The sequence below is a fragment of the Pleurodeles waltl genome, chromosome 4_2 (genome assembly GCF_031143425.1).
Source record: "Pleurodeles waltl isolate 20211129_DDA chromosome 4_2, aPleWal1.hap1.20221129, whole genome shotgun sequence".
NCBI lineage: Eukaryota > Metazoa > Chordata > Amphibia > Caudata > Salamandridae > Pleurodeles > Pleurodeles waltl.
In genome coordinates, this window is record NC_090443.1 from 411,145,458 (window position 1) to 411,159,804 (window position 14,347).

Here is a 14,347-nt window from a genome sequence, read left to right on the forward strand (position 1 = left end):
AAGTGTATTTATAGATAAGAACCACTGTTTTTTTAAATACAGTAATATAGGCCAGGTTCGTACGTGGCAGGGCTGCCTCTGTGTAGGTGTAAAAGTTGCAGAGTAATGCAAGGTGCCGATTTTCGCTGCCTTACGTTACTCTACATTTATCAAGCCACTAGGGCCATGTAAGGTGGCTTTAAGTGGCTTGAACATCTCATTTAGGTTTTGCGTCACTATTGCATTCCTCTGCACGGCTCAAGGGAGAAGCAAAACCTCAATAAGTATGGGACCAATTCACTGTCATAGAGGCTACTCTGCACTTGTGCATTTTCTATCCATTCACACACTAGCATCTAATTTTTAAGACTTCTGCTCTTTTTTCCTTCAAAAATGTCCAGACACAGCAACAACACATGATAACACACCTCTGGAGCTCATGCATGACATCAAACACTGTCCATATTCTTCCACTTAAACACTGCCATGAAGTAGAGAGCTACTTGTCTTCAAGTGAGCTTTGGTGCCTCATCAGAAGTATGAAGTGCTACAAGAATGAAATTACAATACACTGTATGCAAGATATAAACTGGAATGTAAGGCAAGTGGAAATCAAGGGGTGTGGGGGAGGACAACAAGCATATTTACCTTTTGTATTCATTTATTCAATAAACCGGACAATATACAATTGTGTACGAACATTGATTAAGGCACATAGAGTTAGTACAACACACACATACAATACAGGTGAGCAGGGACGGCTCCTCCGCCTCGACCCGCTAGATTTTTGAAAGAGGAAAAATAAAATGATAATAACATACGCTACCTTATTATAATTTTATATTTCCTGGGAGTAAGGGGTGGGCTGGGCTGGAGGGAGGGGGCCAGAGGAGGGCTATGCACCACAATGTGAGCATGTCTGTTTGGCTGGCCGTGTTGGGCTGGCCAAACAGACATGCATACTTTGCATGTTCTCTACCCAGCTATATTGCACAGCCGAGTGGAAAACATGTACAGACGCCCACTCCCTATCTGAGCGGCGAAGCAGGCCGATCAGACCATTCACAACGCTGCTGTCAAGCTGGTGACAGCAGCGTCATGATTGACTGGGAGCCTGTGTGCACCCGGGAAGAGACAAGGACGGAGGAGAGACTAACGTGTCTCCCCTGGAAGGTGTTTTTTTAATTATTATTTTAGTTTTTTTTAAATCCTCCCCACCCCGTCCGGCCACCCCCATTCAGTGGCAGCCACCACTGCCCGTGAGGCCACTTTATTTGCCAGGATCTAAAAATAATTTTAGTTGGAAAGTGATCCCAAAAAGCCTGCCTGGAGGATTCAAAATTGACAAATTGTTGAACGTGGTCACATTTCTTTATAAACCAGAATATGGCATTGGTGCAACCAGTGAATAACAAGGATGGCTTCAATGCTCCCTGGAGAGATCTGTGTGTACACTGCAGTTAACAAGGTTCACTACCATTAAGACAGGCAGATGTTTTATGCACTTGCTGCAGAGACACTGTGTGACCTGCGGGTCTAACTTTCCTATCCCAGTAAGTACTTTCAGTGCCTTAATGCATCCCCTGCAAAAATCTTTATAGAACCAGCTGGTCTCTGATTCCTGCCCTATTAGATAGCTCAGAGGCTTAATACATCTATGGCGGGGATCCCTCTGCAGTTCATTTTCCCAGATTCCAGTAGAACATTCCAGAGAATTGAATGCTTCTGCAGAGATCTATAGGCTTGCATTCTGTCCCTGTCTCTCATCCTTTTAAGAGCAATACAATGAGTATCATTGCGTAGAGTAATGGAAACATCAACTATGTAAGTGTCAAATGAGTCTGTGGTGTGAGTTGTGGCATTGGTTCCTCTCTCACTCCCCACCAGAATGTAATTAGCCGGTGATGTGAAACATCCCCATAATCAAGAAGGGGAATCTTAATTCAGACATTCAATATATCAACTACATTTATGTTTCCATGTTCCTAGACCTTGGTGGAATAGTCCACTGCCAGCAACACTACCTAAAAACCCATGCAGTATAAGTAAACTGCACAGGAGCACTACATCTGTGGTCAGAGGTAAAGAATGATGGCAAGAGCGAGAGTGAGAAAGAAGAAGACTTTAAGCAGCAGTGGCACCGAAGACCTATTTCGACGGTCCTCAATGAGGCGGGTCCTTGTGGGCTTCAGGGTTCTCTCCCACTGAGTCAAGATGGCATTCCGAGCTCCGTCCCACTTCCCAGGCCCGGTGAGGCGAAATTGGTAGGGTGTACTTGGACCAAAGAAAACCTCCTTAGCCAACTTTGGATCTGTTAGCCAGAGCGCCAAGACATTGGGTTTTACACCAGCCAAGATAGCCAGTTCATCCATGTAATCCAGGTAGTCCACTTGTATAGTGTGACGCTGGCTGCTCACATACCTGGAGGCAGAAAAGAAGATGCTCAATGTACCAATGCCACACCTGAAATTTACTTTGTTAAATGCCACACATGAAATTTACTTTGTTAGAACAGGCATGTGTAAGGACTGGCAGACAATACATCTCTTTTATTTTATTAATTAAGACTATGTTGCTCGTTAAGGCTACAGTGACTGTGGACCCAAACCACTAAGTGGCCCCTAATTGAGAAATCATACGTTTGTTTTATGGGTGCTTTACATAGTGCTAACAGTTAGTATTTCTGCTGCTTCAGTTCTGGTCGTGATCTAATAGGAACAGTTCAGCTTGAATTGCCATGTCAGGTACTGTTCAGAGTGGAACACAAGCAGCCGAAACTGGCTACTGTCTACAAATGCTGGACGGTTCTTGCTGGGTCAGGACCAAGACTCATTTTCATTGACTTGTCTCTGTAATTGGTTTTACCTTCAATTTTCTATCAGAAGTGTGGAGAGAATGCATTTTATCCATTCATTTGATGTAAATAAATCAAAAGCGGTGCAAAAGGATTTATTCTTTTTTTTTAGCACAACTGCTACGGTTTTGTCATATGGCCAGAGATGCTTTTGTGTTTCATAGCTCAACTATCAGATTGTTCTACAGGTTATCTTCAAATACCATACCTTCTTGCCATTTGTTCTTTCTTCTCTTGCATATCCATATTCATGTTCTCTTCTGTAGGTAGGTTGTTCAGTCCTATAACAAAAAACAGAAATCTGTAAAGTAAGTTTTTGAAACGATATTTTAGTGTCTTATTGTAATGCAAAGTTGATGTAGAAACAGCTATGGAGCAGTGATCAGGGAACGAGAATCTGGTGCAAGGCAGTTCTTTTTTTTAATGATTCCTAGGGCCAGATATAAGACCATTTTGAAAAAAAATGCACAACAGTGTCAACCATGCTGTTTGCGATTTGCAAATGGGTCACAAGGGACTTGCCTCATCATTATTCATAAGGCAGTTCACAAATTGCTACCCATTCATGAATGGCAACAATCGCAGGGATGGTGGCCTGTTGGGGTCGGCAGACCACCATGTCTGTGATTGCTTTGTCAATAAAGCTATTTTTTTAAGTGCACCCCATTTTCCTTAAAGGAAAATGGAATGCATTTAAAAAACAAAAATTAAATTACGGTTTTCATTTTTTCAGAATAGCGGGTGGTCCACGGGACCACTGCCTGCTTTGAAAAAATGTTTGCACCCACATTCCCCAAAAAGGGGAAGTGGTCCCTTGGGGACCCCTTCTCATTTGCGCATGGGTTACCACCACTTTGAAATCAGTGGTAACTGTGATTGTTTTGCGACTGCATTCATGATCACAAAACAATCATACATGGGCCTGCATGTCGCAATTAGGAAGGGACGCCCTTGGAATGCCCCTTCCTAATTGCTAGTTGGTAACAGGATACTGACTCGCAAAATAGGAATAGTACATCCAGCAAGGCCATTTTGCGGTCACAAAAGGTGACCCGTAAAGTTATGAGTTTTTAAAGATTAAATTCAACTAAAGTGCCTAGAAACACAATAGCTCCACTGGGCTATCATTGACGGAGTCATTCCCAACAATCTGACACCACCGATGCAGGTCATGGAGTCACATGGTCCCCCAGATAAGTACCTGTTGAGAACGAGGATGTCGCACGGAGTCGGAAACAGGCAACGCTGAAGTCGGTGCGGCGTCAGTACCTTATGGCTTCTCAGAAGATGAGGTGTCAGTTCAGAGCTGTGAGGCCGGTGGAGTTGAGACGTCAGTGGGATTCAGTGGGATATGATGCAGTGTCATTCGCGATGCATCGATTACTTGTGATCTGGTGGGGTCGCTGGTTCCGCTACATCAAGACGTGATGTGTCAACTTCACAGTGTTGCGATGATCCTGAGTGACGTCAGCAGAGTCAGGACAACATTGGACTTGCTTTGCAGGCTGCGGTCGTTCCGTGCAGCGAGGTCCACGAAGCAGGACCAGGCTGCGGTGTCTCTGGCATCGCTGTAGTCGATCTGGAGTCGCAGGAGTTGGATAATAGCAAAAAGTCAGTAGTTGAAGACTTTGCTGTCCCTGAAACTTCAGAACAGGTGGCAACCTCAATCAAAGCCCTTGGAGAACACTTTTGGGGGAAGGCAGAGTCCCTCCAGCACAGTCTGAGGCTAGCAGGGCAACAGCAGGGCAGCAGTCCTTCTCAGCAAAGCAGTCCAGAGAGTTCTTTGGGTCGCCAAGCAGGTCTTCTGACAGAGTTCAGGTGCAGGTCCAGAAGTGTCTGAGTTGGTGGGGTCAGAAACCCAGTTTATATACCCAAAAATGCCTTTGAAGTGGGGGAGACTTCAAAGAGTGGTTTTGAAGTGCACAGGTTCCCCTTTCAGCCCAGTCCTGTCTGCCAGGATCCCGGTGGGGGGTTATCAGTCCTTTGTGTGAGGGCAAGCCACTGGCCTTTGAAATGTAAGTGTCAGGCCCTCCACCGTTCCAGCCCAGGAAGACCCATTCAGTATGCAGTTGTGACTGAGAGTCCTGTGTTTGTGGTTGTCTGGGTGAAATGCACAAGGGAGCTGTCAACCAGTACAGACCAGACGTTGACTGGAGACAGGCTGCAAGGCACAGATGGTTTTAAGTGCAGCAAAATGCTCACTTTCTAAAAGTGGCATTTCTAAAATAGTAATATGAAATTCAACCTCACCAATAAGCAGGATTTTCTATTACCATTCTGGCCATACTAAATATGACCTGGTTACCCCTTTCAGATCAGAATCAACCACTCAAAAAGAATGTAAGGGCAGTTCTAATGCTGATGTATGAAAGGAGTAAGCCTCACAGTAGTGGAAAACGAATTTAGGAGTTTTTCACTACCAGAACATAAAAAACACAAATATACATGTCCTGCCTTTTACCTACGTAGCACCCTGCCCTACGGGTTACCTAGGGCCTACTTTAGGGTGACTTATATGTAGGAAAAGGTGGGTTTAAGGCTTGGCAAGTACTTTTAACTGCCAAGTCTAAGTGACAGTGAAACTGCACACACAGGCCTTACAATGGCAGGCCTGTGACATAGTTAAGGGGCTACTTATGTGGGTGTCACAATCAGTGCTGCAAGCCCACTAGCAGCATTTAGTTTACAGGCCCTGGGCACATGTAGTGCATTTTATTAGCAACTTGAAGGTAAATCAAATATGCCAATTGGGGATAAACCAATGTTACCATGTTTAAGGGAGAGAGTATATGCACTTTAGCACCGGTAAGCAGTGGTAAAGTGATCAGAGTCCTAAGAACAGCAAAAACAGTGTCAGAAAAGTGGAGGGAGGTAGGCAAAAAGTTGGAGGATGACCACCCTAAGGCTGTCAGGTAAAACAGTGACTTTTGCAATTTGCGACGCAAAATCACATCGTACATCTGGCACTTGATTTCAAGAGTGGGCTAATCCCCTTCAAGTAGATTTTGATTGAACACTAGAGTATGAGAGTAAGTAGTTTAATGCAATAATATAGGCATGTTCTACTGGGAGAATCCATTGATGACAAGATCTGTCCTGCTCACTGGAGTCATCTAAATCAAGGTTCAGACACAGTAAGTGTTTGGCAGAGTGGGTACTCCATCACAAATATAATGGAGTACTCTGTCTGCCTAACCCTCAGTCGGGCCGCTCTAATTTGAGTCGGGAAAACTGATGAAGATGACCCCCACACAAGACCACAAACATTATTTAGAGCAGATGGTCTAATGCCCTTTTTTCTACCTGTCACTTGTCCATCCCCAGAAAAAAAGGCCCTTATTTTTTTGTTTTTAAGAAACACTCGTGCTTTTAGAGTTTGTTCCTGGTTTTTGGCCTACAGAAACATGGTGGAAGCACAACAATGTTTAGGGCCTAATAGGAGCTACCAAAGCTGTTGCTTCTATGAAGGCACAGAGATCACCCCAGGGCTGATGGTGATCTCTTCATATGGTGGGCGGGAGTCTAGCCAGGGTAATGGAGGTAATGACCTCCACCACACTGAGAGACGATGGCATGCCTCCATGCCTTAATCAGGATCCGGGTCTGTGCGGTGCAGATTAACAAGAACCACAGGGCCAAGTGGCATATCCTGAGTGGCATGTTTATGAAAAAGTAATGTAGTGCAGTACAGCAAGTCACCTTGCTGCGATACGTGACATGGAGAGGGCAGGAATGTGTCCTATTTAAAGTAATGACGCTTTATCGTCTTTTCCACTGCGCTGGCACCCTTTTGGCAGCCTGGTGCAAGGGTGCCTGCGTTGCATGCAGGATTGCTTTTTGAGCAGGAAGGCACGCCTTCCTGAACAAAAACAATACTGAGATGGATATTCCTGTAGGTATGTGTGTTGCAGAATGCAGCACGCATAGAAAAAGTAAGTAACGAGGAGAAATAAAGATATTTCTTCTTGTTACGACTCTCCTGGGAAGGCGTAGCTTTTTGGTGCATTCCCAGGTTTACCAGCTATGGTAAATCTGGAAATGCTTCAAAAACCATGGGAGTTGCGTGGGAACAGCAACACAATGCCCAAGGACCACCTTCCCAGGGCAGAGAAAAGCAACACAGTAATTTGTGGTGTCTTGCCTTACTCCAGATCTATGGAGTCACTCAAGGCCACACAAAGTGGCCTTGTGTGGCTTAAAAAATCTTCCTTAAGGTTTGCGTCGCTCTTCTACCACGTTCTGTGGTGCAAGAGTGATACACACCAGCTCCTAAATAGGCCCCTGAGTGTACTACAGAGGTGCTATGCTACTCTTGAGATCAGCAGGACTGCTGGAGAACACATTCACATGCTCCCACAACTCTCCTGCCTTGTATAGTTTGTGCTCATTAACACAGCAAGCGGCAGCCGTTACATGTAGGAGCACCTATTTCCGTTTGAAAATACAGTTAAAGTTTACATTTCATGAAACTCAGCTTCATTATATGGCTGAAGATCTAGCTAACAAACTTAAGTAAGCATTGAAACAGGAAGGCACAAGGACAGAGCAATATAGGAAAACTAGACTAAAGCATCAACGTTCTGAGGCACCTCACACTCCCTAGTTCAAAGGTCCTGGTAAGTGTACCCCAAATACGCTTTATATTGGATCCCCCCATTACTTCAGTTTCCACTAACCACTGCAGTTTGGCAACACCTCAAAGCAGGTGCAGCACAAATCCAGTCTCAATTTCTTCAAAGCCCTGTCCACAGCCCAGCATTGCCAATCTATAGTTGTTTAGAGCAGTGTTGAGACGATTTCTGGATATAGACCATAAGGCTACTTTCTCTTCTATTTTATTTGGGCCAAGGTGGCCGAAACCAATGCCTCTGCTTGAAGACATTTTTTTCCTGATTTGGGCTCGTCAGAATACCGCATAGCACAGTCATCAAACACATTTCAGCATTTATCAATCAAAAGCATGGCCACAGGTATGTCATTACTTAGGGGAAGTAGAAAAAAAGGGGCTGTTAGTGTGTTTTAGCTAGATACACTATTTCTATGCTAGTCATCTGTTCTTAGGGCTCACAAACACATATTTGTTCCCTGCATTCACTCCAACATTTGTTGGCTTAATGTTACCCCTGCAAACAACATGTTACATTAGTCTACTTATGCCAGGGTTAGTTGTCACATTACAAACCAACAATTTGTTGGTACAATGAAGATATAGCTTAGGGGCCTCATTTACAATTTTTTGGTGCAGGGCAGTGCCGCAAGGCTTCTTGCTGTGCTGCCCTGTGTCAAAAGAAAAGGGCAGGAATGCACTGTATCTATGAGATAACGGCGCATTCCTGTCCTCCTCCACTGCACTCGTGCACAGCTGGCTGCCTAGCGCCAATGCAGGTACCTTGCACCATGGTGCAAGAGTGTCTGCGTTGTAGGAATGATTGTTTTTGTGCAGGAAAGGACACCTTCCTGCACAAAAACAATCAATGGAGATGTTTTCCTCCGTCTATGTGTGCTGCGGAATGCAGCACGCATAGAAGAGGAAAAAACGAGGAGAAATAAAGTTATTTCTCCTTGCCCTGGGGGGCTTAGGCTTTTGACTCATTCCCAGGTTTACAAAACCTTGTAACTGTGGGAATGCGTCAAAATCCATGGGTGTCGCATGAGAACACCCACTGCAACACCCATGGAATGCCTCTTTGACACATGATAAAGCAACGCAGTGACTTGTGCTATATTGCCTTTCTCTATATATACAAGGCCATGAAAAGCCATGCAAAGTGGCCCTGCCTGATCTTATGGATATGGGACTGCAACCTCAAAAAGTGATGCACCGGCGGCGCAAGCCGCTTGTTAATATGCCCCAAAAGTTTGAAAAAGTAACAATGTATTCTGCAACAGTGCCATGAGACAGAAGGTAAGTAGTACAAAAGTAAAAAGTAAATTCATTTTGTAAGGGCAAAACCATAACACATTGGTCCAAGGAGCATAAAGACTTAAAATACAGGGAGTGCAGAATTATTAGGCAAATGAGTATTTTGACCACATCATCCTCTTTATGCATGTTGTCTTACTCCAAGCTGTATAGGCTCGAAAGCCTACTACCAATTAAGCATATTAGGTGATGTGCATCTCTGTAATGAGAAGGGGTGTGGTCTAATGACATCAACACCCTATATCAGGTGTGCATAATTATTAGGCAACTTCCTTCCCTTTGGCAAAATGGGTCAAAAGAAGGACTTGACAGGCTCAGAAAAGTCAAAAATAGTGAGATATCTTGCAGAGGGATGCAGCACTCTTAAAATTGCAAAGCTTCTGAAGCGTGATCATCGAACAATCAAGCGTTTCATTCAAAATAGTCAACAGGGTCGCAAGAAGCGTGTGGAAAAACCAAGGCGCAAAATAACTGCCCATGAACTGAGAAAAGTCAAGCGTGCAGCTGCCACGATGCCACTTGCCACCAGTTTGGCCATATTTCAGAGCTGCAACATCACTGGAGTGCCCAAAAGCACAAGGTGTGCAATACTCAGAGACATGGCCAAGGTAAGAAAGGCTGAAAGACGACCACCACTGAACAAGACACACAAGCTGAAACGTCAAGACTGGGCCAAGAAATATCTCAAGACTGATTTTTATAAGGTTTTATGGACTGATGAAATGAGAGTGAGTCTTGATGGGCCAGATGGATGGGCCCGTGGCTGGATTGGTAAAGGGCAGAGAGCTCCAGTCCGACTCAGACGCCAGCAAGGTGGAGGTGGAGTACTGGTTTGGGCTGGTATCATCAAAGATGAGCTTGTGGGGCCTTTTCGGGTTGAGGATGGAGTCAAGCTCAACTCCCAGTCCTACTGCCAGTTCCTGGAAGACACCTTCTTCAAGCAGTGGTACAGGAAGAAGTCTGCATTCTTCAAGAAAAACATGATTTTCATGCAGGACAATGCTCCATCACACGCGTCCAAGTACTCCACAGCGTGGCTGGCAAGAAAGGGTATAAAAGAAGGAAATCTAATGACATGGCCTCCTTGTTCACCTGATCTGAACCCCATTGAGAACCTGTGGTCCATCATCAAATGTGAGATTTACAAGGAGGGAAAACAGTACACCTCTCTGAACAGTGTCTGGGAGGCTGTGGTTGCTGCTGCACGCAATGTTGATGGTGAACAGATCAAAACACTGACAGAATCCATGGATGGCAGGCTTTTGAGTGTCCTTGCAAAGAAAGGTGGCTATATTGGTCACTGATTTGTTTTTGTTTTGTTTTTGAATGTCAGAAATGTATATTTGTGAATGTTGAGATGTTATATTGGTTTCACTGGTAATAATAAATAATTGAAATGGGTATATATTTGTTTTTTGTTAAGTTGCTTAATAATTATGCACAGTAATAGTCACCTGCACACACAGATATCCCCCTAACATAGCTAAAACTAAAAACAAACTAAAAACTACTTCCAAAAATATTCAGCTTTGATATTAATGAGTTTTTTGGGTTCATTGAGAACATGGTTGTTGTTCAATAATAAAATTAATCCTCAAAAATACAACTTGCCTAATAATTCTGCACTCCCTGTATATCCCCATTTATTTCTTTTCTACCGGAAAATTATATTGGCCCAGATCGAAAACAAGGATCCTTTAGATTAATGTTTAGCTGCATAACCACTGATCCATTTACAATCAGCTATTCCCACCTCATTCCCCTGATGGCATGAGAATCTCCATAATCACTGTCAGGTGATGCCTCATCCTGGAAGAAATCCTAAGCTTCATATTCCATTTTTAGTAGATGTATGTTACTCACAACAAAACTGTAGCTGAACTGAACTTTAAAACACTGCTATAGTATATGCTCCATTTGTGTTCTCAATATTCAGTGATCCTCAGGCCTAAGGAACAGAATTGACAATGGTAAGCAACCTCTTATTAGTTTATTGTAAGGGGATTATATATTAAGGGTTGCGTGAGAGCCCCTGCTGTGCAGTTTTGTGCTGCATTCACAAGATTTTATAATGCTAAGTAAATTGACGCAATATTCTGCATTGCTTGGCACCACGCAAATCTCCATACAAAATTCAAAATGTAAATACTTAAGTGTTAGGTCTGCCGGTAGATTTAGGGCCTGATTCAGACCCTGGCGGCCGGTGACCGCCAGGGTCACCGGCCACGGGAGCACCGCCGACAGACCGGCGGTGCTCCAAAGGGCATTCTGACTGCGGCGGTTCTGCCGCGGCCAGAAAGGGTAAACCGGCGGTCTCCCGCCGGTTTACCGCTGCCCTTGGAATCCCCCATGGCGGCGCAGCTTGCTGCGCCGCCATGGGGGATTCTGACACCCCCTACCGCCATCCTGTTCCTGGCGGTTCGGCCGCCAGGAACAGGATGGCGGTAGGGGGTGCCGCGGGGCCCCTGCCGTGCCCATGCCAATGGCATGGGCACGGCAGGGGCCCCCGTAAGAGGGCCCTACTGTGTATTTCAGTGTCTGCCTAGCAGACACTGAAATACGCGACGGGTGCAAACTGCACCCGTCGCACATGCCCACTCCGCCGGCTCCATTCGGAGCCGGCTTCCTCGTGGGGAGGGGTTTCCCGCTGGGCTGGCGGGCGGCCTTCTGGCGGTCGCCCGCCAGCCCAGCGGGAAAGCCAGAATGGCTTGCCGCCCGCCGGGGTCAAAATGACCCCCTTAGTGTGTGACACAAAATTGGTGTAGAGAGTCCATAGTGGTTGTGCCACTTAGCACTATTACAGCTGTTGTACCAGCCATGCAGGCCAGGTTGTCCATGTTGGTAGTGTAGTGTCAGTTATTCCTAGCCAAGCACTGCTAACGATGTCTAGCCAAGTAGTGCTTTGTTTCATATTTTCTTTGTCAAAAGGGAATCGTTATTCTTGATAGAATACATTGGGCCTGATTTAGGAAAAATGATCTTGTGCCCCGTAGAGCCCCCCCTAACACCATCCTGTGTGCGCCATAGTTACGATACGGTGCACCATGGCAGTAGTTAGGGAACTAGTGTCAAAAACATTTACGCTAGTTTGGTGCTTTGGAGGATTAGCGTAAAAATGAAAATGTCACTTACCCAGTGTACATCTGTTCGTGGCATTAGTCGCTGCAGATTCACATGCTGTGCATAGTCCGCCGTCTGGTGTTGGGTCGGAGTGTTACAAGTTGTTTTTCTTCGAAGAAGTCTTTTCGAGTCACGAGACCGAGGGACTCCTCCTCCTTTGTTTCCATTGCGCATGGGGGTCGACTCCATCTTAGATTGTTTTCCCCGCAGAGGGTGAGGTAGGAGTTGTGTATGTTAGTAATAGTGCCGATGCAATGGAATGAAAAAGTATGTACAAAATAAAGTTTAAGTAATATATTTACAAATGTACAAATGTTGAAGATTACTTCCAAACGGCTACAGGCTCCCGGGGAGGCGGGTGGGCGCATGTGAATCTGCAGCGACTAATGCCACGAACAGATGTACACTGGGTAAGTGACATTTTCAGTTCGGTGGCATGTGTAGCTGCAGATACACATGCTGTGCATAGACTAGTAAGCAGTTATCTCCCCAAAAGCGGTGGCTCAGCCTGTAGGAGTGGAAGTAGTTTGAAATAAAGTTCTTAGTACAGCTTGACCTACTGTGGCTTGTTGTGCAGATAGCACGTCTACACAGTAGTGCTTAGTAAATGTGTGAGGCGTAGACCATGTGGCTGCCTTACATATTTCGTTCATTGGAATATTTCCTAGGAAGGCCATGGTAGCGCCTTTCTTTCTGGTTGAGTGTGCCTTTGGTGTAATGGGCAGCTCTCTCTTTGCTTTAAGGTAGCAGGTTTGGATACACTTAACTATCCATCTGGCTATACCCTGTTTTGATATTGGGTTTCCTGTATGAGGTTTTTGAAATGCAATAAACAGTTGTTTTGTTTTCCTAATTAGTTTTGTTCTGTCAATGTAGTACATTAGTGCTCTTCTGATGTCTAATGTATGTAGTGCCCTTTCAGCTACTGAGTCTGGCTGTGGAAAGAACACTGGTAGTTCTACTGTTTGATTTAAGTGGAACGGTGAAATAACTTTTGGTAAAAATTTAGGATTAGTTCTTAGAACTACCTTATTTTTGTGTATTTGAATAAAAGGTTCCTGTAAGGAAATGCCTCCTTGGCATGGTTGCCCCCTGACTTTTTGCCTTTGCTGATGCTATGGTTACAATTGAAAGTGTGCTGAGGCCTGCTAACCAGGCCCCAGCACCAGTGTTCTTTCCCTAACCTGTACTTTTGTATCCACAATTGGCAGACCCTGGCATCCAGATAAGTCCCTTGTAACTGGTACTTCTAGTACCAAGGGCCCTGACCCGAGGAATCCCCCCCTTGCCTGCCTGCAGCGCTGAAGAGATCCCGAGATCTCTCATAGACTAACATTGCGAACCCGACGCTTGTTTCTACACTGCACCCGGCCGCCCCCGCGCCGCTGAGGGTGAAATTTCTGTGTGGGCTTGTGTCCCCCCCGGTGCCCTACAAAACCCCCCTGGTCTGCCCTCCGAAGACGCGGGTACTTACCTGCAAGCAGACCGGAACCGGGGCACCCCCTTCTCTCCATTCTAGCCTATGCGTTTTGGGCACCACTTTGAACTCTGCACCTGACCGGCCCTGAGCTGCTGGTGTGGTGACTTTGGGGTTGCTCTGAACCCCCAACGGTGGGCTACCTTGGACCAAGAACTAAGCCCTGTAAGTGTCTTACTTACCTGGTTAACCTAACAACTACTTACCTCCCCTAGGAACTGTGAAAATTGCACTAAGTGTCCACTTTTAAAACAGCTATTTGCGAATAACTTGAAAAGTATACATGCAATTCTGATGATTTGAAGTTCCAAAAGTACTTACCTGCAATACCTTTCGAATGAGATATTACATGTAGAAGTTGAACCTGTGGTTCTTAAAATAAACTAAGAAAAGATATTTTTCTATATAAAAACCTATTGGCTGGATTTGTCTCTGAGTGTGTGTACCTCATTTATTGTCTATGTGTATGTACAACAAATGCTTAACACTACTCCTTGGATAAGCCTACTGCTCGACCACACTACCACAAAATAGAGCATTAGTATTATCTATTTTTACCACTATTTTACCTCTAAGGGGAACCCTTGGACTCTGTGCATGCTATTCCTTACTTTGAAATAGCACATACAGAGCCAACTTCCTACATTGGTGGCAGCGGTGGGATACAAGACTTTGCATTTGCTGGACTACTCAGCCAATACCTGATCACACGACAAATTCCAAAATTGTCATTAGAAATTGATTTTTGCCAACTTCCTACAGTTCCTGTATAGTAAACGCTTGAATTTCGCTTACTCTTCTTAGAGATGTAATGGCAACGAGAAATGCAACCTTCCACGTTAAGAATTGCATTTCGCAAGAATGCATGGGTTCGAAAGGTGGACCCATGAGTCTTGTTAAGACGATGTTGAGGTTCCATGAAGGAACAGGTGGTGTTCTTGGTGGTATAATTCTTTTTAGGCCTTCCATAAACGCTTTAATGACAGGTATCCTA

At 44.9% G+C, this 14,347-nt stretch overlaps 1 protein-coding gene across 4 annotated transcripts in view; it reads right to left on the reverse strand.

Moving 5' to 3' along the window:
• Positions 1 to 622: 622 nt before the first annotated feature.
• The window catches only part of LOC138292816 (flavin-containing monooxygenase 5-like), a 78,898-nt gene continuing 65,173 nt past the window's right edge, over positions 623 to 14,347 (reverse strand). For all 4 annotated transcript variants that reach the window (XM_069231611.1, XM_069231609.1, XM_069231610.1 and 1 more), the window contains 2 exons: positions 3,042 to 3,114; positions 623 to 2,400 (listed from right to left, as the gene is read on the reverse strand). In XM_069231611.1, coding sequence (XP_069087712.1) covers positions 2,055 to 2,400; positions 3,042 to 3,114 — 419 coding nt within the window. In that variant the 3' untranslated portion in view covers positions 623 to 2,054. The remainder of the gene's footprint in view (positions 2,401 to 3,041; positions 3,115 to 14,347) is intronic.